General features: G+C 40.3%; 1 protein-coding gene across 8 annotated transcripts in view; it reads right to left on the reverse strand.

Moving 5' to 3' along the window:
- The window catches only part of AHI1 (Abelson helper integration site 1), a 195,510-nt gene that overhangs the window by 129,957 nt on the left and 43,295 nt on the right, over nucleotides 1–22,258 (reverse strand). For 7 of the 8 annotated variants that reach the window (XM_074948472.1, XM_074948471.1, XM_074948469.1 and 4 more), the window contains 6 exons: nucleotides 20,489–20,718; nucleotides 17,062–17,165; nucleotides 16,242–16,360; nucleotides 10,770–10,900; nucleotides 8,546–8,686; nucleotides 513–715 (listed from right to left, as the gene is read on the reverse strand). In XM_074948472.1, the coding sequence (XP_074804573.1) occupies nucleotides 513–715; nucleotides 8,546–8,686; nucleotides 10,770–10,900; nucleotides 16,242–16,360; nucleotides 17,062–17,165; nucleotides 20,489–20,718 (928 nt within the window). The remainder of the gene's footprint in view (nucleotides 1–512; nucleotides 716–8,545; nucleotides 8,687–10,769; nucleotides 10,901–16,241; nucleotides 16,361–17,061; nucleotides 17,166–20,488; nucleotides 20,719–22,258) is intronic. The other variant, XM_074948474.1, reaches the window with a different exon arrangement.

Genomic DNA, 22,258 nt, shown 5'->3' on the forward strand with positions numbered 1-22,258 from the left:
GTAATTAGTATTAATACTCCTTGTGTAACTTAGAGACAGGACTATTTTTTGCCTATACTTTAAGTGGAAATATTATTATTACTACTGAGGTGAGGAAAGAATTTTCAGGGGGTGCTGTACATCTTAGACATGACTAGCTGAATTGTGAATGCCACCAAATTTTATCTTCTGAAAAGCAAAAATATGATGAAGATGGATCCCTTAAAAACAGTCAGGATATGTAGGTATGTAATTCACATTAATGCTAATGGGTGTTACCAAAAGAACCTCTGGTCACTGATGGGTGGTAAAAAACAGATATCAAAAATAACTTATATTTACATGATCTAGTCTCTGAACAGGCACAATAAGTGCATTGACAATAATGGGAGTTATATTCATTTATCAAAAGGAGAATAGACCTACAAACAATATACAGATGTTTTGTAATATGTGCTTGTGCTGTATAGAATATAGGCATTGTATGAGAGGACTTTACAATTTTCTTGGAAATATAAATAAATTTGACATACCATAACAGAGTCAAGTTTCTGCTTCACTTTCTGCATTCTCATAGATACTCTTGCAACACTGACAAATTGATTTGCTGGAGACATTGTTGAATCTTTCTGTGCAGAAATATGAGAAGAATTGCTAAGAATTTGTGGCCCTCTGGATGTTGTTGATGCGAGTGACCCATTGAGATCTTTTACTATTTCAGCCTCCTGCTGTGCAACTGCAGAAATAATCAACATTAACATTTTAGGTCAAGTCTTAATAGTTCCATGAAACAAACCACACTGAGTTCATAGGTCATATTAAATTCTAAGACTTTGCTGAACAAGATAAAGATAAATTATATATAAAAACCCTATATTAAAAGAAAGTTATTTAGGTTACATAGTTGAGTTAAGAAAGGCCAGTTTTACAATTGCCTAGGCAACCTTAATTCTGTCCCCATGTCCATGTAATGAGGCAGAGATCTTGTGGCAAAAGAATAGGATGTGATTATTGCCATTGAAGACTGTATCATAATGCATACAACAAGGCCACAATACTAAAGTTGCATGGGCAACCATAAATCTCTCTTAACTTTGAAATCTAAATGACTTATCTCAGGGTTGTTTATATGTAATTTAGGGTTTTTGTATTTTTAAAGGAATACAATAAAACTAAATCTCATTATGTCTCACTATGTAACGAACCCTATAACACATATCACTAGAATATCAAGGCTGAAACCTGAACTTTCACTACTGGACAGACTTATCACTTGAGCTACAGGTCTAATTACAGTAGCTGTTAAAAGGATAGGTTGTTCTCCCCGGGAAGGGAGAAGCATTGATGACCTGATGGCACCATGAGCTGGGTCCAAGAGAAGCCTGGCCCAACTTAGCACTCTCTAATACTCCCTGCATTCAATGTGGTGGGAATTGTTGTCCAACATGGTACTCCCAGAAAGGAGGACAGGTTGCCAGGGCCCTTACTGCTCTTACTGAATGAGGAAGGCAACCTAGTGACAGAGGATGTGGAAAAAGCTAATGTGCTCAATGCTTTTTTTGCCTCTGTCTTCACTAACAAGGACAGCTCCCAGACTGCTGCGCTGGGCATCGCAACATGGGGAGTAGATGGCCAGCCCTCTGTGGAGAAAGAGGTGGTTAGGGACTATTTAGAAAAGCTGGACGTGCACAAGTCCATGGGGCCGGACGAGTTGCATCCGAGAGTGCTAAAGGAATTGGCGGATGTGATTGCAGAGCCATTGGCCATTATCTTTGAAAACTCGTGGCGAACGGGGGAAGTCCCAGATGACTGGAAAAAGGCTAATGTAGTGCCAATCTTTAAAAAAGGGAAGAAGGAGGATCCTGGGAACTACAGGCCGGTCAGCCTCACCTCAGTCCCCGGAAAAATCATGGAGCAGGTCCTCAAGGAATCAATCCTGAAGCACTTAGATGAGAGTAAAGTGATCAGGAACAGTCAGCATGGATTCACCAAGGGAAGGTCATGCCTGACTAATCTAATCGCCTTCTATGATGAGATTACTGGTTCTGTGGATGAAGGGAAAGCAGTGGATGTATTGTTTCTTGACTTTAGCAAAGCTTTTGACACGGTCTCCCACAGTATTCTTGTCAGCAAGTTAAAGAAGTATGGACTGGATGAATGTACTATAAGGTGGGTAGAAAGTTGGCTAGATTGTCGGCTCAACGGGTAGTGATCAATGGCTCCATGTCTAGTTGGCAGCCGGTGTCAAGTGGAGTGCCCCAGGGGTCGGTCCTGGGGCCGGTTTTGTTCAATATCTTGATAAATGATCTGGAGGATGGTGTGGATTGCACTCTTAGCAAATTTGCGGATGATACTAAACTGGGAGGAGTGGTAGATACGTTGGAGGGCAGAGATAGGATACAGAGGGACCTGGACAAATTGGAGGATTGGGCCAAAAGAAACCTGATGAGGTTCAATAAGGATAAATGCAGGGTCCTGCACTTAGGACGGAAGAACCCAATGCACAGCTACAGACTAGGGACCGAATGGCTAGGCAGCAGTTCTGCGGAAAAGGACCTAGGGGTTACAGTGGACGAGAAGCTGGATATGAGTCAACAGTGTGCCCTTGTTGCCAAGAAGGCCAATGGCATTTTGGGATGTACAAGTAGGGGCATAGCGAGCAGATCGAGGGACGTGATCGTTCCCCTCTATTCGACATTGGTGAGGCCTCATCTGGAGTACTGTGTCCAGTTTTGGGCCCCACACTACAAGAAGGATGTGGATAAATTGGAGAGAGTCCAGCGAAGGGCAACAAAAATGATTAGGGGTCTGGAACACATGACTTATGAGGAGAAGCTGAGGGAACTGGGATTGTTTAGTCTGCAGAAGAGAAGAATGAGGGGGGATTTGATAGCTGCTTTCAACTACCTGAGAGGTGGTTCCAAAGAGGATGGTTCTAGACTATTCTCAGTGGTAGAAGATGACAGGACAAGGAGTAATGGTCTCAAGTTGCAGTGGGGGAGGTTTAGGTTGGATATTAGGAAAAACTTTTTCACTAGGAGGGTGGTGAAACACTGGAATGCGTTACCTAGGGAGGTGGTAGAATCTCCTTCCTTAGAAGTTTTTAAGGTCAGGCTTGACAAAGCCCGGGCTGGGATGATTTAATTGGGGATTGGTCCTGCTTTGAGCAGGGGGTTGGACTAGATGACCTCCTGAGGTCCCTTCCAACCCTGATATTCTATGATTCTATGAGGGCAATGTGCTGGGTCCCTGGGATAATCAAATGAGGGTAACCCCACCCCAGCCAGAGTCTCTCACCACCCCATTTCTACTGCTGCTGTGGCAGCTCCCTGGTGTTCCCACTACCAATCTGCTACTGCTGTTTTACCAGGGTGTGGGCCTAGTTCTTTAGAAAATTAAAGGTTCAGTTATTTTGGTATGCTGTGAAAGTTCTTGAGGAACATAAGCAAGAAAAGGGAATTGACAACTTTAAATAGTTTGTAACTCAGGAAAACCCAAATGGGATTTCATGGGACAAAGAAAAGGAACTTTTCTAGCCTGAGGGCTTTCTCCCTGTCAGATTTCAAAGTCCTTCTGCAAACAATGGAGAAGTTAGGAGTGTCTCAAAAAAGAATCATAGGAATCTTTAACAATGGAAAGTGTTAAGGACCCTAAATATAAGGGTCACTACCAGCTCCCCCTAGAAATACAGGGCATCAATGCATACAACATACGAACAAGAGTAAATTATATAAAACCCTCGGCAAAATAATTTAAAAGTTAGGTGCAGTATTCTGAACATGCCAATAGTATGGATGTGATGAATCTACAATTTAAGTTCAGTTAGTCTAGGAATATAAGGAATAGTGCAGTATTAGTATTCAGTTACCAAAACACAAAGAATTCAGCTGACAATTGTCATGTGTGCCTGCTCTGGTTCCACTGAATCTCTATCAAAATGTATGATAAAGGTGCTATCAAGAAAGCCAAATGTAAAGTTTAGAGAAAATCCCCTCATGCCATGCTTAACAGTGCAAAAGACTTTGGCCTTATGTGCCAGGTTCCCTCCTGCCACCCTTTCCCAGTGCTTCCCTTTCCAGAGTACACTTCTGTAGGTCTGACTCCCTTCTGCCACTCTTCTCTCTCTCTCTGCTGGTCCACCTCCCTCCTGCCACATCATCCCTGTTCAAGGATCTCCAAAAAGAGCAGCTGCTCTCATGTCTTGATTCCAGAATTCCCTCTTTCTCCCTCTCCCCACACAGAAGTCTGATTTCCTCCCACTGTTAGTATTCACCATCCTCTAACACTGAGCTGATTCATCACAATCTTTAATCAGCAGTAGTTTTCTCTTGATAAAAATATTAGTAAAATATGACCTTAATAAGTCTGTCCTACACAAGTCAAAAAAGTAGGTGACTGGCATTGAATTCAAGCAAATCATACATTTCCTAAGTTCCGATTCTTATTTATTTTTATACAAATAAAATAGATTACAACTGATTAACGTAACTGCAAGTAGCAATACGGAACAATACCGTTTTTCCAAATGGAAAGAGGGGGATAAAATTTATTCAAATAAACCCAGGTTGAAATAAAGGAGAGAGTATGTACCAGTAATTAATTCATGTCTAGGAAACTACCAAGATACATGAAAAAGACTGTTTTCAGAAATGGGTTTGGATACACAAGGGCTCTATTGCAGACCATTTTTATTTTAAAAAGGTCAATTTTCCATACACTTAAGGAAAAGTAAAATTGAAAACACCAAGTACATTTGGAAACACAAACTAAAGGATGAAGTATGATGACTAAATTAAAATGCAGGCTTCTAGTTCAGTTGAGGTTAGTAACTTGCTGGGTCCAGTCCAGCAGGTGCTCAAGGGAGTCATCAAGTAGTACCGCTTGGGCAACTTGGACTGAAGATCCTGAGCTTGTATTTCAGTTACTTCTTTCTGCCACAAGACGCTGCTATTTCTTTCTCTCTGTAGCCTCACTGCTTCTTCTACTAAGGTTGCCCGGAGGTTTTTCCAGCCCAGCAGCACTGAGCTCATTTAGAGAACTGTCTTTGAGAAAAATTTCTAAAGTTGACAACTGAACACATTTAGGCACAGGAGATATCCTGCAGGAGCAGGCCTAGTCATGCAGAGTGAGATATTCAGCGAAACAGCTCAGGGGCTGGGAACCTCAGGTTTTGGGAAAAGGCTTTTGGCAATATCCATTGCAGGGCCATTAGGGTCCAATTAGACAATCACATGGGCTAGCTGCCAGGTACCAGCGTTGACAGGTATTATCTTGATAAAAGTCAAGCCCAGCTGCCTTTTAACCACACACTTTGCTTTTACAGTTTCTAGATTGTGGCATCAGGAAGACAAAGGATTTCAGCATTCCTTATTTAAAATTTGCCCATTGTAAACATTAGAGGGCATTTTTAAACCAGCTGATCTAAGTCAAACTATGGAAATCCTAAAAAATGGTACTAGTGACTAAAATTAATATTACTGTATGATTAACTCCTTAACACCAATGCAATAAAATCATCTTCTGAAAGCAAAGCAAATATTTTTAACCAAAAACGAAGAAAAAGTTAGCAGCAGACTTGTCAGAATGTACCTGTGTCCACACCCGACACATTATTGTAATAACCTTTGTTCAATATCTGCCTTGTGAGGTATTATCTGAAAACTCATAATTTGCTGGTCATTACTGTTCTCGGAAAATGTCTGTGGCAACATTGTGTGTGAAGTTATACGATCCCACTGTATGCTGTTCTTCACACATGTTCCAAACAGGTCTGTCTCAAAGAAATATGTGCTACTTAATTTGCATTTAAGCAGTAAACAGAGTCATCAAGCAGGAAGAGAAACAAAAGAAGCTCCAACACGTTAGGAAAAAGCAGCAGGGAAAATCCTTCCCTATAGACTCTGTGTCCTAAATCTCACTTAGAAATGTTTTTCAGGAGAGGGGCTAACACTATAAAAAGGAAGGACAAACATTCCTCCACTCCCTCTCCCTCTGTCCTTCAATTCACTGCACCAGAAGGGACAAAGGAAGCAGCCATTGAACTGGAAAAGGGGTCCTAACCTAAGAAGTTTGGTCAGTAAGACTGCTTAGTGCATGTGATGAGAAAACTCTGTTTTGAATTTAACATAGCTTAAGTTAGGCACCAGTTGCATTTCATCTTTATTTTCCCTGTAACCATTTCTGACTTTTATGCCCCTTATTACTTGTATTCACTTAAAATCTCTCTTTGTAGTTTATAAACTTGTTTCATTGTTTATCTAATCCAGTGTGTTTACACTGAAGTATCTGTGAGACTCCATTTGGGGGTAACAAGGTGCATACATATTATTTCTAGTAAAGCAATAACAGATCTTATATAAACCTGTATTGTCCAGGAGAGGGCTGGGAAGTACAGAACACACACATATCTAGGGGGAATTCGAAGACTGTGGATGTGCTGAGTCACCCTGCAGTATTATCAAGGCTGGTAAGAGCAAAGGTGTAGCTGGCTGCAGCACATACACAGCTGGGAGTGACTTGCATGCTGGAAGCTTTTTGTGAGCAGACTGTAGGCTATAGTAGCAAAGCATTTTAAAGGGCACCCAAGGTTCGAGGGCAGAGGTGACATGGCTACTCAGTCTGGATTGTACCCTGGTATGTCATACAGATTATGCCCAAAAAATCGCAACCTATGAAATGGCTTACTGATGACAAAAGATCAGTAACTTTGTTAAAACAACAGATGACTTTAACTACCAATATAACCTCAGTGTGATCCTGTTTGATTGTTCAAGATTCAACCACGTTTTCCATTAAATAGAAAATGAACTTCCAGGAGGTACACAGTTAAACAGCTATGAAATCTGTCTAATTCAAGAATGTAATTTTGTTTAGTGATTTCAAATAGCTAATTTTCTTCACTTTTATTAATATAATTTATATGCATATTAACAAATATCTATGTAGTCATAATGCAAATTAGTTCTCAGCTTTAATTTGACATGATAAATATGTATTACTTGCAGGAAATAATAGTTTGTTTCTTTGCAGAGTGCTTTCCAGAACTGTGATGGGCCCCAATTTAGGAAAGCATCCCTGTTGAAGAAAATACTAACGCACATGCTTAAATGCTCTCCTGAACAGGGACAGATTTGAGAATATGCTTAAGTGTTTTCCTGAGTCAGGCCTACAATCAGTTTTTAATAAGAGAGACAATTATCTGTGGTTCTCTAGTTAAACAGCTAAACAGAATAGATTTATTAGTGGACTAAAAGTTAGCATTTAATATTGACCATTAATTCTTTCAGTTTAATTAGTTCAATAAAATCATGTCTGTACAGTAGATGGAGGATTTGAACCTTAATATAAAGTTAGTAAGAGTGTTGCTTTTTTTTTTTAATTATTCACTCAATATTATCAAGACAGCAACTAAATGGAAAATGTAATATTTTGCATTAACTATTCATCTTTATCAGCACAAAATGCAATTACTTTACAGCAGATGTAAATGGAAAAAAAGTAAATATATATACATATATCTTCTTAATATATTATATATACACACCTTTGTCATATCTGCCATTAAGATGAAACATGACAACTGAAACAACATCCGCAACAAAGAAAAGAGTGATGCTACTGAATAATAACCAACAAAATTTAAAAATCAAGAAACCTACCAGTTTAAAAGACTAATTAAGTCTACAATTAACTCTATGTTAGAGATAGCCGGGGATCTCATTTTCTGTGATAAAAAATCCCAAAATTCTCCAATAAAAACCCACAAAAATCCATGTTTTTCTGCAAACTGAACTTTTAGCTTCCCTAGCCACAATAGGGGGTCCCATTGCCGGGGCTGGCTGTCCAAACCCCACCACCCAGGGCTGACAGCCCCAGTTTGCTTAATACAGTGAGCTGGATAATGGAGGCTTGTATAAACATGGTTCTACTGTATATGGTTTTTTGTTTTTTTTTCCCTCCACAAAATGTAAAATCTCAAAGATTCTCTGTAAAAACATAAATTCCATGTTTTTCCAAAACAAACAGATTTCTAGGATCCCTGATGATAACACAGTTGCTATGGAATTCCACTGCAGATGTGAGTTTGCCTACAGAGGACCAAGAGAGCCTAGATTTTACTCAACAATTAAACCATTTGTATACAGCTTTTAAAAATTATTTTATATCCCATCAAGCATAAAACATTAAGGTTTTCATTAAACTATGTGTACTTTGAGAAAATGTAAATTTGCCTGACTCCATAATCCAGCCCAAGACTGAAATATGGTTCTAATGATTGACATGATATCACTAGCACAACATAGATTGCTGAGGGTATGATCTGGAGAGAGAAGTGAGGACAAGTCTGGAATTCAGTCATGCAAAATCATGACAGAAAGGTAAACTGGAAGCTATTTCTGTGCTGATCTTAAACTGGTTTAGAGATTTCAGCACAATTCTTGCACGGCAGGTTTTGATGTTCTGTTTTGTTTGTTTGTTTTTAAAAAAGAACCTTTGCAAGTCGCTTCTAAAAAGTGAAACAAACAGCTACCAAGATTCTTATGCATCAAGAAATGCTCTACAGTACCTTTATAATCATAAATGTATACAAGTATTGGCTGGTTTTGACCAAAGGCACAAAATGACACCATGTGTTCATGTGGATGAAAGGCAACATCTCGAACTGGAAATGTGAAGGAGAGGTCAGAATACATGGCTACTTGATCACCTACAAAAGGAAAAATAGAGTTCTTAATTTGTCATAAAAATTTGACGTGATAACGTTGCAACTTTTTATAAAATTCACTCATCTCTCTATATTATATTTATGTTACAAAAACCTTAGAGAGGACTTCAACCTTTGTATTTTAAACTAGTTTGTAACTTGGAAAGCACTATCCACTTAAATATTAAATGGCACATAACCATAATATGTGTTTGTATCTTTCTGGGAAAATGCTTGTTATCTTAGTCATGGGCTTCAGTCATACTGACCAATGGAAACGGAAGTTTTGCACACCACTATTTCATAAAAGTTTTGGCCCTGATCCTGAACTCAATGGAACAACTTATGTCTTGTGACAAAGTTCCTCCTCTATCTTGGTGGGTCCTGTGCTTATTGGAGGATTTTGCTCGCCTCAGAGATTCACAGTAGCCCTCAGGGGCTCAAATCTGCCGTTCACTCAGATAACCTCATCACTGGCCAGCATGGGGGAAAGGAAGGAGAACAATCCCCACAGTCTCTGCTGGTCCAACTAGTGGGTCGGGGGACAGGCCAGGGACCTTCCCCTCTGGTGGGACCTACAGTCCAAGTCAACTCTTCCTGTATCCAATAGGGAGTTGGGGGGACGGGGGGAACCCAGGCCCGCCCTCTACTCCGGGTTCCAGCCCAGGGCCCTGTGGATCACAGCTGTCTATAGTGTTTTGTGTAACACCTGTGTGACAGCTACAACTCCCTGGTCTACTTCCCCATGGCCTCCTCCCAACACCTTCTGTATCCTCACCACAGGACCTTCCTCCTGATGCTACATAGCATTTGTACTCCTCAGTCCTCCAGCACCATGCCCTCTCACTCTCAGCTCCTTGCGCGCCCCTCACTAACTGGAGTGAGAGCCTTTTTAAACCAGGTGTCCTGATTAGCCTTAATTAATTCTAGCAGCTTCCCAATTGGCTACAGGTGTCCTAATTAGCCTGCCTGCCTTAATTATTTCTAGAAAGTTCCTGAGTGTTCTGGAATAGTCCCTGTTATTTTACCCAGGGAAAAGGGACCTGCTTAACCTGGAACTAATGTGTCTACCTTCGACCACTCTTTTGTAGCCATCTGGCCTGACCCTGTCCAGTCTATAAAGTTAAACACATGCATAAGTCTTTTTAGTCTCAGTGCTTTTATCTACAAATTCTCTCTTCCTACATTCCACCTATTTTTGATAGACACTGGGAAAGTCGTGCAATGATGTGCAGGTAGTTTTGAACCCTGGTTGATGAAGATGCCTTCAAAAAAAAAATCTTCAGAACAGACCTGCCTGCCTAAATACCAGTTTTTAAATGTTTAATGTTTTAAATATCTAGGTTGCAATCTGATATAAAAGAACAAAGCAGAAAGGCAACAAAACCAAATTTTTGTTACGAACCACCGCATTTAATTTCCTCTCTGCTATACACAGTACAATAAGGTTAATTTAGACAAGAAATTCTCTAGCTCTTAGTTGTGCTTTGCTTGCGCTTTGTCCAGCAGGGTCCTTTTGTATTTTAGTGGTTATGTGGGAATTATCCAATTTTGAGAGCAATTTATGAGGAAGCCTAGTACTCCTACATCCAGGTGGCTATGTATACTGATCATTCACTTATTAGAGGTCTTCAATCAGTCAATTGTGCAAGTAAAATAAACAGCTCTTAACAGCCTGATCCAAAGCCACTGATGTTACCAGAAAGACACTTATTGACTTCAGTCGGCTTTGGAACAGGGTCTTAATCTGCATACACAAATACGTTGGTATCATATATGGAAAGGATAACTGAACAAAAGACCAAATTAGAAATGTTTAATTACTACTAGAAATCTGAAATACTACCTGTGATTGAGATTTATTCCCATATGAATATGATTGTTAACTCAGAGCATATAACTAATAACACTGACATAAAAGGTGGACCTTACATTTACAGACTTAAGGACATCAGCCTAAATTTTTATTTTGCACCAATGTTATTAAATGAAAAAGAAAAAGTTTTGTTTTTGTTTTTTTAAAACGAAGGCTCTTCCAGAGAGCTTAACAACCTGGCCTAATATTGTAAAATAATTGATTGGTTACCTGTTTCTGGATTCCAAACATATGCTATACCATCTTCACTTCCAGAAAAAAGAAATGTCCCACATGGTGTTAAGGTACTGTGAACCTTCTCTCTATAGTTTGTGGCACCTATGTATTTCTTTGTAGCCAAGCTAAAAATAAAGAATAGTCTGAGTGTGGCAATTGCTTTCATAACAGACAAAATCTCCCATACCTCACATATGAATTTTCTGCTGAATAAATAATACTAGCTCAATATATTGTATCTAAAGTAGGCATCAGTACACTTACCTACTTAAGCCCATATCTTTGGAAATGGCAAAGGAATACCAGATCTGGACAGTGGGTACAAAAGTTGTCTTTGCATTTCTTTAATTCTGGGCTGATTGTTTGCTGGGCCAAGAGGGTTGGACTGGAAAAAAAAAAGTGGTGGTACTTTTCCCACCTCTGCCAACAAAATACGCTCTACCCATGTAAATTGCCAAAATGAGGTGCCCCTTACAGTAGGATGTGTAGATATTCAAAATATAATTGTGCAGCTCTCTGAGCTCAGCTCCTCCTCGCCTCAGTGAGGCTTAAATATGCCCAGGGGATTTGCTGGATTCCTTGGACTTGGCTCCTTCTTGACTGGGGGAGGGATGGGAAAGAGGTGGTACTCCGAAACATCACCCATGTATGGCACCAAAATTAGATTTTTAAAAAAAAAATTGTATCACCATAGCACCTAGGAATCCTAGTCATGGACCAGGACCCAATTGTCCTAGGGGCTGTACGAACAAAGAACCAAAAGCCGGTCCCTGTCCCAAGGAGATTATAATAGAAGGCCATGCCTACAAAACAAACTTTGCTCGATTCAAGTTATATTGGCACACAGTCACCAAAGTTTGTATATCGCTTCAGCACATGCATGCTTGGCTACTTGCGTCGGCACTGCACATACTCAGCAGGAGTGCCTGTGTTGATGCAAAGTATGGTCTCCTGCAGGTAGGTATCCCAGTGTGCTACACAGTGCTGTCTGGTCCAATGCCTTTTGGGACATTTTTGCAATGTGTTATGGGGTAGAAATTACTCACTCAGGGATCTTTGGGAGCTAGAGGTCAAGTTCCCAGCATGTACCTTTCTCCATTCCATAATGCCATCCATAGTCCATAAATTTTCACAACTTTTTAAAAAAATCCCACAAATCCAGGTGGCACTTTTCAGTGTCTGCCACCTCTGACTGAAGCACAGAGCTCTACACTATTCCAATGAATGTTGCAAATACAGAACATGTGATCCTCTGGTATTTGCAGACCCGCAGAAAGTACCACAACAACGGGGGACATGACAGTTTCTTCTAGGACAGATTGCTATGGGACATAGTGAGAACCAAGTCAAGGTTGTTGATGGCATTCATGGAGCAGCAGCTGACAGTGGAGCACTGTTTCCGGCCCCAAGAAACAAGCACTGATGGGTGACACTGCAACATAGGCAGGTTTGGGACGACGAGTAGTGGCTGCAGAGCTTCAGAATGCGAAAGGCCACATTCCTGGATCTGTGTGCCAATCTTGCCCGAGCCCTCCAGTGCACGGAAACCAGAATGAGAGCTGCGCTGACCGTTGAAAAGCAAGTGGTGATCACATTTTAGAAGACTGCAACACCAAATTGCGGCCAGTCAGAGGGAAATCATTTTGGAGTTGGACAATCCACAGTGGGAGTCATCATGCAAGTATACAGGGCCATTAATGTCTCCTGCAGTGGAGGACTGTGCAAGATGTAGTGGATGGATCTGTAGCAATGGAGTTTCCAAGCTGTGGTAGGAAGACAGATGGCATGCACACTCCTATTTTGCTACAGAGCATATCAACAGAAAGATCACCAGGGATGCTTCACCAATATCAACGTGGGCTGGTCAGGGAAGGTACATGATGCTTACACCTTCAAAAACACAGGACTATTCAGAAAACTGCAAGCGGGGACTTTCTTTCCCAACCAGCAGATTACCACTGGCAATGCTGAAATGCCATTAGTGACACAGGGGGACCCAGCAAACACCTTGCTCATGAAGCCACACACTGGCCACCTTGACAGCACCAAGGAAAGACTTAACACCCAGCTCATCTGGTGCAGAATGACAGCTGAATGTGAAAAGATGATGTGGTATTTACTCATATGATTGGATCTCAGTGAGAAAAATATCCCAATGACTACAGCTCTCTGTGGTGTCCTGCATAATATCTGTGATGCAAAGGGTGAAAAGCAATCACCAGGGTGGACAAAGGTAGAGCGGCTGTTTGCTGACTGTGAACAGCTCGACACCTGGGCCATTACAAGAGCTAGTGTGGAGCTATGCGGTTGAGGGAAGCTTTGAAAGAGCATTTTAGCAGTCAGCCACAGTAGCATCCTGTGCTGGACTGTTCTCTGGGCCTGGAGCTTTGAGTGCAGCAAGCACCACACAATTCCTAGCAGGACATTTATAAACAAGGACTACTCGTTTTGCTGAAGCTATGAGCCATGTGCTGTTTGCTGTACATTTACAAGGACAATGTGCTTTGAGTACCACTATGCATTCTACAATGTGCGTTGGTAACCAGATCACTGTTGCAGAGATGGGATCATTGTGGAATAGCTTTTTTGTAGGCATTATGGAAAAGGAGAATTTTAAGGACGATAATGAAATAGCTTTGAAGATGTTTATGGGGAGCTTCTCACACATGAGGGGCACATGAGAGAAAGCACAAAGATGCTTGATTGAGAACTTAATAAGTGAGCGATGGAGACTGGCATCATGGTCAATTGGAGTCAGAAGCAGACATCTTCATAGTGAATGAAAGTTGACAGGTAGGCCTGGATAGGTCTTGCAAGTGAAGACAAATAGTTTATGTTTGATACACTCGAGAAGGGGAGTCAGTGGAGGGATACAAAGAGAAGGGTGACTTGGTCAAAGCAACAGGCTAGGAAAATTATCTTTGCTGCACCATTCTGAATGGACATGAGCAGGGCAAGAATGCACTCATGAAGGCCAGAGAGAAGGATGTTGCAGCAGTACTTGAGACATGAGATGATGAGAGTCTTAGCTGCATAGACTGATGGCACAGGCTGTATCTTAGAGATGTTAAGCAGAAAAAGTTGGCAAGATTGAGACATAGCCTAGACGTGAGGACCTAGACAGAGAGGTCCAAGTCAAAGAGGATGCCCACATTTCAGACCTGAATGACAGGCAGAATGGTGGGGTTGTCTAGTGATCAAAGAAGGAGGTAGTGGGGAATGGACTTGGGGGTAAGATTAAGAGCTCTGTTTTAGCTTTCGGTGTCACTCACAGCAAGTTGTCCAGATCTGTGATCCCCTCCCTCTCTCCTTTCTTACGTGAGGATTCAAATGGTTAACAATGTTGACATTTAAAAGTAAAATTGCTGGGAATCCAAACTAACACCTCATGGAGATTAACAGAGCAGTTCAAACCTCTCAGAGCTACTATTTCATGCTCTCTGCAGACTCACATAGACAACTTCATATTGGTGACACTCAGCTCACATTTCTGAAGTTTGCTTCACAGTCACAATAACTAGAAACTTTTTAGTCAGAGTGGAGATTCTGAACACAATAATAGTTCCAGGGGGGTCCACTACAGCACATGGTACATACCCGCTGTTTCGAAGTCTTGGCTGGGTGGTTTTCCAATGTAAGGTTCTTTGGCTGCCAGTATCTCCAGGAGTATGTGGGGAAACCTTAGCAATGCCCACTTTCCTCTTCCCCCGCAAACACACTGCCATGCCAGTAGCAGGAAGGGTTGTAGTATAGGAACTATAATACTGGCTCTACACCTCTGTAGGATCCGCCTACATTCATATGACCCTCAAAGGGCCCATTACAATGACTCCACACACAGATTCTGTGGACAGTTCAATGAAAAGCAACCACACTGCACCGAGGTTCTGAGCTTTGGCCTCTCCATCAAGACCATTCCAAGGATCCTCTCCCTTCTGGCAATAGGAAAAGTGCTGTAAAAGAGCTAAGTCTTTTGATAGCACAAAACATGACAGGGTCAAAGAAATTTAAACAGAGTGATATGGGGAGAGAGCTACATTATAAATAAATGTATATTCTGAAAAAATGTCCCTAGACCTCAGATACTTCCTTGTGCTGTCAGTGTTTGGAAGGTATTTTCCCCCAAGCATCTTTTCTTAAAACACTGGGGAAACTTTGAGTGTCTGTGTTTGGGAGGGGGAGGGAGAAGACGGAAACTAAGAACAAAACATCAGCACAGATTTTATGCTTTAACACTACATTCCGTTGTTTTTCTGGATTTAAGTTTTAGCCTTAGTGGTACATTCACTTAGGGCGGTTTTGCTTTTCGTAGTTTAAGTTCTTTATTTTTATACTAATAGTTTAAATATATTAATAATAAAGGGGAAAATAATAATCACAGATTATATTTGAATGTCTCTCCACCCATCCATCTCATGTACTTGTGTGGCCCCTGTGACCATAGTATCTGAGCACCTCACAATCTTGAATGTATTTACCCTGTGAGGGAGTGAAGTGCTATTAGCCCCATTTTACTGAAGGGGAACTGAGGCACAGAGAGACTAAGGGCTTGTACCCACTAGCGCTTACTTCTGTATAACTTAAATCGCTCAGGGGTGTGAAAAAGCCACCCCCCCAGCGACGTATGTTACACTGACCTAAGTGCTGGTGTGGACAGCATTATGTCGGCGTGAGAAGCTCTCTCCCTTCGGCATAGATCATCTACACTAGTAGCGCTACAGCGGCACAGCTACATTGGTACAGCTGCGCCGCTGTTGCAATTCTAGTGTAGACTAACCCTAAGGCCTGGGTCTACATTAGGCACTTACATTGGTATAGCTACATCATTCAGGGTATGAAAAATCACAGTGTAGACAGTGTTAGGTTGATAGAAGACTTCTTCTGTCAACCTAGCTATCACCTCTTGGGGAGATGGATTGCCATGCCAATGGGAGAATGTAGGTGTTGGTGTAGGTAGTGTCTAAGCGTTACAGTGGCACTGCTGTAGCGTTTTAAAATGTAGACATACCCAAAGAGTAAAATTTCCAAAGGTGCCTAAGTGACTCAGGCTCCTAAGTCCCACTGAAAGTCAATGAACCAAGCTAAGTAACTAAATAATTTTTTTAAAGGGATTTGGGAGATCTGGATTAAAATCCCTGATCTGCTGCAGACTTCCTGTATGAGGTTGGACTTCCTGAGTGACATTGAAAAGTCAATGACATCGGGTAAGTGGCTAAATCATTTTTGTAATGGGACTTAGGCACTTTTGGAAATTCTAACTTACAGGACATGTCCAATGTCACAAAGGAAGCCTGTGGCAGAGCAAGGATTTGTATTGAGGTCTCCCAAGTCCCAGTCTAGCACTGTAACTATTGGACTATCCTTCCTCTTTTAAGTATCTATTTAATAATTTTAAAACATTTTACTATCACAATGAGTCAACTTGAGACACAGAAATCTATGCATTGACTACAAAAACCTACTTACATTCTGAGATCCATAATTCTCAGAACACTGTCTTTGGCATGGATTAATAAACGTCTTCCATTCGGATGTACCTCTAGATGATTTATTGGAGTCCCTTTAATATCATTTTCTTTTATTTCCTACAATGAAAAAATGAAGTTTATTGTAATGCAAGACTAATCTGATAGGAAACAAAGGCAAGGATGTCACTATGATATTAACTTATGAAACTGGTGGGGGGCAGTGCAAGGAAAGATTAAATGCAGTTTAAAAAAAACCAAGGCCATTTTAAAAAGCAAACACTGGTTCCTAGACAAGATACTGTATCCCAAATCAACAAGTTTTAGCCCATATCAAGTTTCCACAGCCATTTAAGTGACAGATCCTATTATAATGATGAAATTCTGAAAACCAGAGTTGATAACAGAAAGGCTGACAAGACGTTAACCATAGAAGTGTGAATAAAGCTACTTTGACAAGATACACAGTCTGTTATTTTAATTCTATCTATGGAAGTACAAACAACACGTTACTGTATGCAATTACAATGCTACCAATTCTCAAACATTTGTTGTAGAAGCTGGTGCTAGGAATAAGCATTTACATTCTCTACTTACAGTATCATATCTAAAACTGTGACAAAAAAAAAAAATCTAGAAATTCCCAGTGAATCACAGCATGTTTTATCAGCCGTTTGCAAAGTGTTAACAAGACATTTAGGGGAAATTTACTTTCCAACCACACAAAAGTGACATGAAAAAGTAATTAAATGCAAATTAGATGGCTAGATTTGAAACTGCTTTACATAAAAGTTATCGTGCTAATTAAAATATTTGTATACCTTATTTATACCCCAATGTTGGACTGGATGTTGAGAACTTCCTTTGACAAAGGTATTCCAAACTATAATCAGCCCTGAGCTGTCTCCTGAGAACATGTGAAGTCCTGTAAAATAATAATTACACTTATGTAGTATTAACAGCAAGATTTTGAAACCATACTAAATGAACAACAGGGGATATGTGAGCTAGAGATATCTCCAAAATTAAATATACATGGGAAACTCTGTCTTATCAGTGCTATTAACAGTTTTATAGTAATTTCCACATTCATGGATATATTATAAACTGAATTATTAAAGCCAATATTTGAACAGCAATATTTTGCTTCCATTTTCTCCAATTAATGCAGGGTAGTCAAAAAGCCTAAATTTTGCTTATAATACATCACAGAAGTCAATATCGTAAATTCCAAACAGAATAAAAATGTAAATACTGTAATACTTACAATTAAATACTTTGACTATTTTTCACTTAGATGCTAAGTTGGTTTTATTCAATATCTTTGCTTTTTAGTATTGTCTTCTATGTTGTGTTCCAAAGGTCACTGAAATCAATGGACGTCTTTCCACTGATTTCAGTGGGCCTTAGATTAGACCCCTCGTGCATAACTATCCAGTGAAGACCCCCACTGAGAACAGGTTGGGCAAGAGCAAATGCAAATTTCCCTCCAATTGCTGCCTTTCAACAGCTGCTCTTTAACCAATAGTATACACATCATTGTAAACAACGAAGTAGAAGGTTCTTTATTTTCTGTGGTCAGCTGCCATGCCTATCACAGAAATAATGCATCTACATTTTCATCAAATACCTATCTGAAAAACCCAGATTCTAAAATACAAATGTTCCATCTTTGGGGAGCTCCTCTACTCACACAGCAACAACTCACATCTCCATCCAGTTATGCATTTTAGAATGTTTCTCCAACACCTCTTCCTGGATGTCTTGCCACCGACACAGTCTTAATACTGCCAAAACTGAACTCCTTATCTCTCCTTCCAAACCCTCTCCATTCGCTGACATTGTTGAAAAATTCACCATCCTCCCAGTTCCCCAGGCTGTAACTTAAGACCTTGTCTACACTACAGGTTACTTTGGTATAACTTATGTTACTCAGGGGTTTGAATAACCCACGCCCCTGAGTGAAATAAGTTATACTGACCAAAGTGCTGGTCTAGACAGCACTATGCTGGTGAGAGAGCTTCTCTCATAGTTAAAATTAATCGTGATTAATTGCAGTTTTAATCACACTGTTAAACAATAATAGAATACCAATTCAAATTTATTATAAATTTTTTTTATTTTTTTCTACATTTTCAAATACATTGATTTCAATTACAACACAGAATACAAAGTGTACAGTGCTCATTTTATATTATTTTTATTGCAAATACTTGCACTGGAAAAATACTATTTTATCTTTTTAAATTCACCTCATACAAGTACTGTAGTGCAATCTCTTTATCATGAAAGTGCAAATTACAGTGTAGTTTTTTTGTTACATAACTGCACTCAAAAATAAAACAAAGTGAGATTTTAGAGTAGAGGTGGGCAAACTACGGCCCGCAGGACTGTCCTGCCCAGCCCCTGAGCTCCCGGTCAGGGAGGCTAACCCCCGGCCCCTCCTCCTCTGTCCCTCCTCCCCCGCAGCCACATGGGCAGCACCGCTTGCACCCGCCCATCTCCCAGGCTTTCCAATAAGCCTATCCTGCTGCTCTGAATGGCATGGTAAGTGGGGGGGGTTGGATAAAGGGCAGGAGGTCCTGAGGGGTAGTCAGGGGGTGGTTGGATGGGGTGGAGGGCAGTCAGGAGACAGGGAACAGGGGGGAGTGGATAGGGAGTAGGGTCAGGGGGGCTCAGGTCGGTCCCGGGGGGGGGGGGGGGACAGGAACCAGGGGGGTTGGATAGGAGTTGGGTCCTGGGGGGCAGTTACAGACGGGGGTCCCGGGAGGGGGTGGTCAGGGGACAAGGAGCGTGGCAGGGGGTTGGATGGGGCGGGGGGCCTGTCAGGGGGCGGGGCAGTCAGTGGACAGTGAGCGGAGGGGTTTGATAGGGGGTGGGAAGTGGGAGGGGGCGGATAGGGGACAGGGACAGGGCCAGGCTGTTTGCAGAGGCACAGCCTTCCCTACCCGGCCCTCCATACCATTTCGCAACCCCAATGTGGCCCTCTGGCCAAAAAGTTTGCCCACCCCTGTGTAGGGCCTACAAATCCATTCAGTCCTACTTTTTGCTCAACCAATCTCTAAGACAAACAAGCATGTTTACATTTATGTAAGATAATGTTGCATGGAAGCATGTCCTCTGGAATGGTGGTCAAAGCATGAAGGGGCATACAAATGCTTAGTATATCTGGCATGTAAATACCTTGCAATGTCGGCTGCAAAAATGCCATGAAAATGCCTATTCTCGCTTTCTGGTGACACTGTAAATAAGAATAGGGCAGCACTATCGCCCGTAAATGTAAACAAATTTGTTTGTCTTAGTGTTTGGCTGAACAAGAAGTAGGACTCAGTGGACTTTTAGACTCTAAAGTTTTACTTTGTTTTGTTTTTGAGTGCAGTTACGTCACAAAAAAAAATCTACATTTCTAAGTTGTACTTTCATGATAAAGAGATTGCATTACGGTATTGTATGAAGTGAATTGAAAAATACTATTTCTTTTATTTATCATTTTACAGTGCAAATATTTGTAATAAAATAATCATTTAAACTGAGCACTGTATACTTTGTATTCTGTGTTGTAGTTGAAATCAATATATTTGAAAATGTAGAAAACATCCAAAAATATTTAAATACATTGTTTTCTGTTATTGTTTAACCGTGTAATTAAAACTGCGATTAATAGCAATTAATGTTGTAATCATTTCACAGCCCTACTTTTTTCTACATTGCCTCTCCACATCTCTGCTCAGCTCATAATACCAGCCTTGGCACACCATTTGCCTGCTTCTCCCACAACAGTCTCCGTTCTTTATTCCATACCAATTTCTGCAATGACACTGACAAGAAATTAGCCAACTAAAACTAGTTAGGAAGAGGGTCAATTGTGGATAATCTATATATCTAATTTAAAAAAACTGTATCATCAAGACCTGGTTAGTTATCACCTTGACCCTTTTACATCTGTTGTATCCTCCTTTCCTGTCTTTTGCCTGCTTATTTATCTTTCCAGCCCAGGCTATGTCTTCCTAAATGTTTGTACAGTGCCCAGCATATTGTAGACATGCCCAGATTACAGACAGTAAATAATAATTGAATACATCAACACACTGGATAGTAGTAGATCTGAGTGAGACATTTTAATAAAATAACAATTGTAACAAAATAAAAACATCCTGTTTTTTAACAACTATCTCAGTGAAATACACCAAACTGAACAGGCTTGAACTGCTCTTTGTTTGAGATGCAATTATAACATATTGAACATACCTTCTGCATCAAAACACAGTGTATTGATGAAACTTTTGTGACCATCAAACTCCTGTATTAACTGACCATAGATCTCTCTCACTTTTGTATTCCATACCCTAATCACAGAGTCATAACAGCCTGTCACCACAAGATAGTCAGCAACTGGATGGTACTTTGCAGTGTAAACAAATGAAGGATGAGGGAAAACTCTCACAGAAGTTGTAGCCTGGGTCTCAATTTTCCACATTCTTTTAAAAACAAAAAACAAAAAACAAAACAAAAAGTTAGGATAACTGTCTCATAACGTGACGCTTTCTAGTAAATATTACCATATAAATTAATACCAAATTTTGTGCTAATGGTTCTAGATGTAAATACATGCAAATACTTAAGGGTCTAATTGAATCTACTGAATTTTTGCAGCTATACTCAAAAGGTTGATGTGGAACATTCCAATGGGAATTAAGCTTCATGTGAGGGACAGGTTTTGAACTCCGGAAATTTATTTCCACCCTGTTTCTAGCATCCCTGTACAGGCACGGGGGACTAGCCTACACTGAAACTTATTTAAGAAAAAAAATATTTTTAACTATCTAATTACATGAACAAACTAACTAGTAACTAGGCAGTAAGACTACTAACTAACTACACGAACACCGTGGACAGAAGAAGGACACTGCAAGGATTCCATCTTGCTGCTACAAGAGGTAAGACAGAACCAAGGGGCAGCTGGCCCACTCTGCCTTTTATGCCCTCAGGCTTGGATGAATGGTGTAAAGACGTCCAGGGCAAAGGCATGACCCCAATGTACACAGCTGGCCAAAAAAAACCTGATCTCATACCCAAGCATACCAAGAGTGGAAACAATGTGGACAATCACTTGAAGAACTTTATATTTATTTCCCCTCTACCCCATAGTAAAACCAATTAAATTAACACTTTCAACACATATAATATGGCAATCACAATTCTTTGGGGATTTTAATTATGCAGCTGCCTGCAGCACTATGGAGTTGCCCAACAAAGGCAATAGCTAGGTTTTTGTGCATCTACACATCAGTGAAGATTAAAACCTATGAGGTTACCCATAACACATTTGTGGAATACTATGGCCATATTTTTTCTTGCTGTGTTTTAAGTGTTCTGGGTTGGTTTTTTTTGGAGGGATGAGGGAGCTTTAAGTACCTCAAGATTTGCTGCTTAAATACTGCATTAATGTAACTTTTTAAATTTATACACAAGAGGGGAAAAATTTCAGAGTTAAGATTTTATATTCCAGATAAATGTGTAACTCAAGGCAAATCACTGTAACAGCCTAGCCAAGAATTCAAACTACTATATACAATTGCAACGTGGTAAAGTTAAAGTTGCTACTGAATTCTAAATTTTCAGTTTCCTGACTGGTGTGTTCAAATTTGCAGCCTTAATATAGCATTAAGATTGGCTTTTGCATCTAGAATATGGTAATTTTTGGAAGGATTAAATGTTCCAAAAGTCCTATTGATTTCTGTAATAGCTGCTGGGTGCTGAGCACTTTTGAAAAATGAGACCACTTATTTAGGCGGCTAAATATGGATTTAAGAGCCTATACTTAGGCAACTACATTTTAAAATCTTGGACCAAAAACACCGTATATTTTAAACCAAACATAATAAAATTATTCCTAAAAAGCTATCATTCTATCATAGCTTTCCAATAACATTAACAAATAACTCAAATTACACTCAAGTCCATGGTTAAAAGTTGTCCAGCACAGTTTATGATAAAGACACAGCTGGGTTCACTAAG

This window comes from Natator depressus, chromosome 3, assembly GCF_965152275.1.
Source record: "Natator depressus isolate rNatDep1 chromosome 3, rNatDep2.hap1, whole genome shotgun sequence".
Lineage (NCBI taxonomy): Eukaryota > Metazoa > Chordata > Testudines > Cheloniidae > Natator > Natator depressus.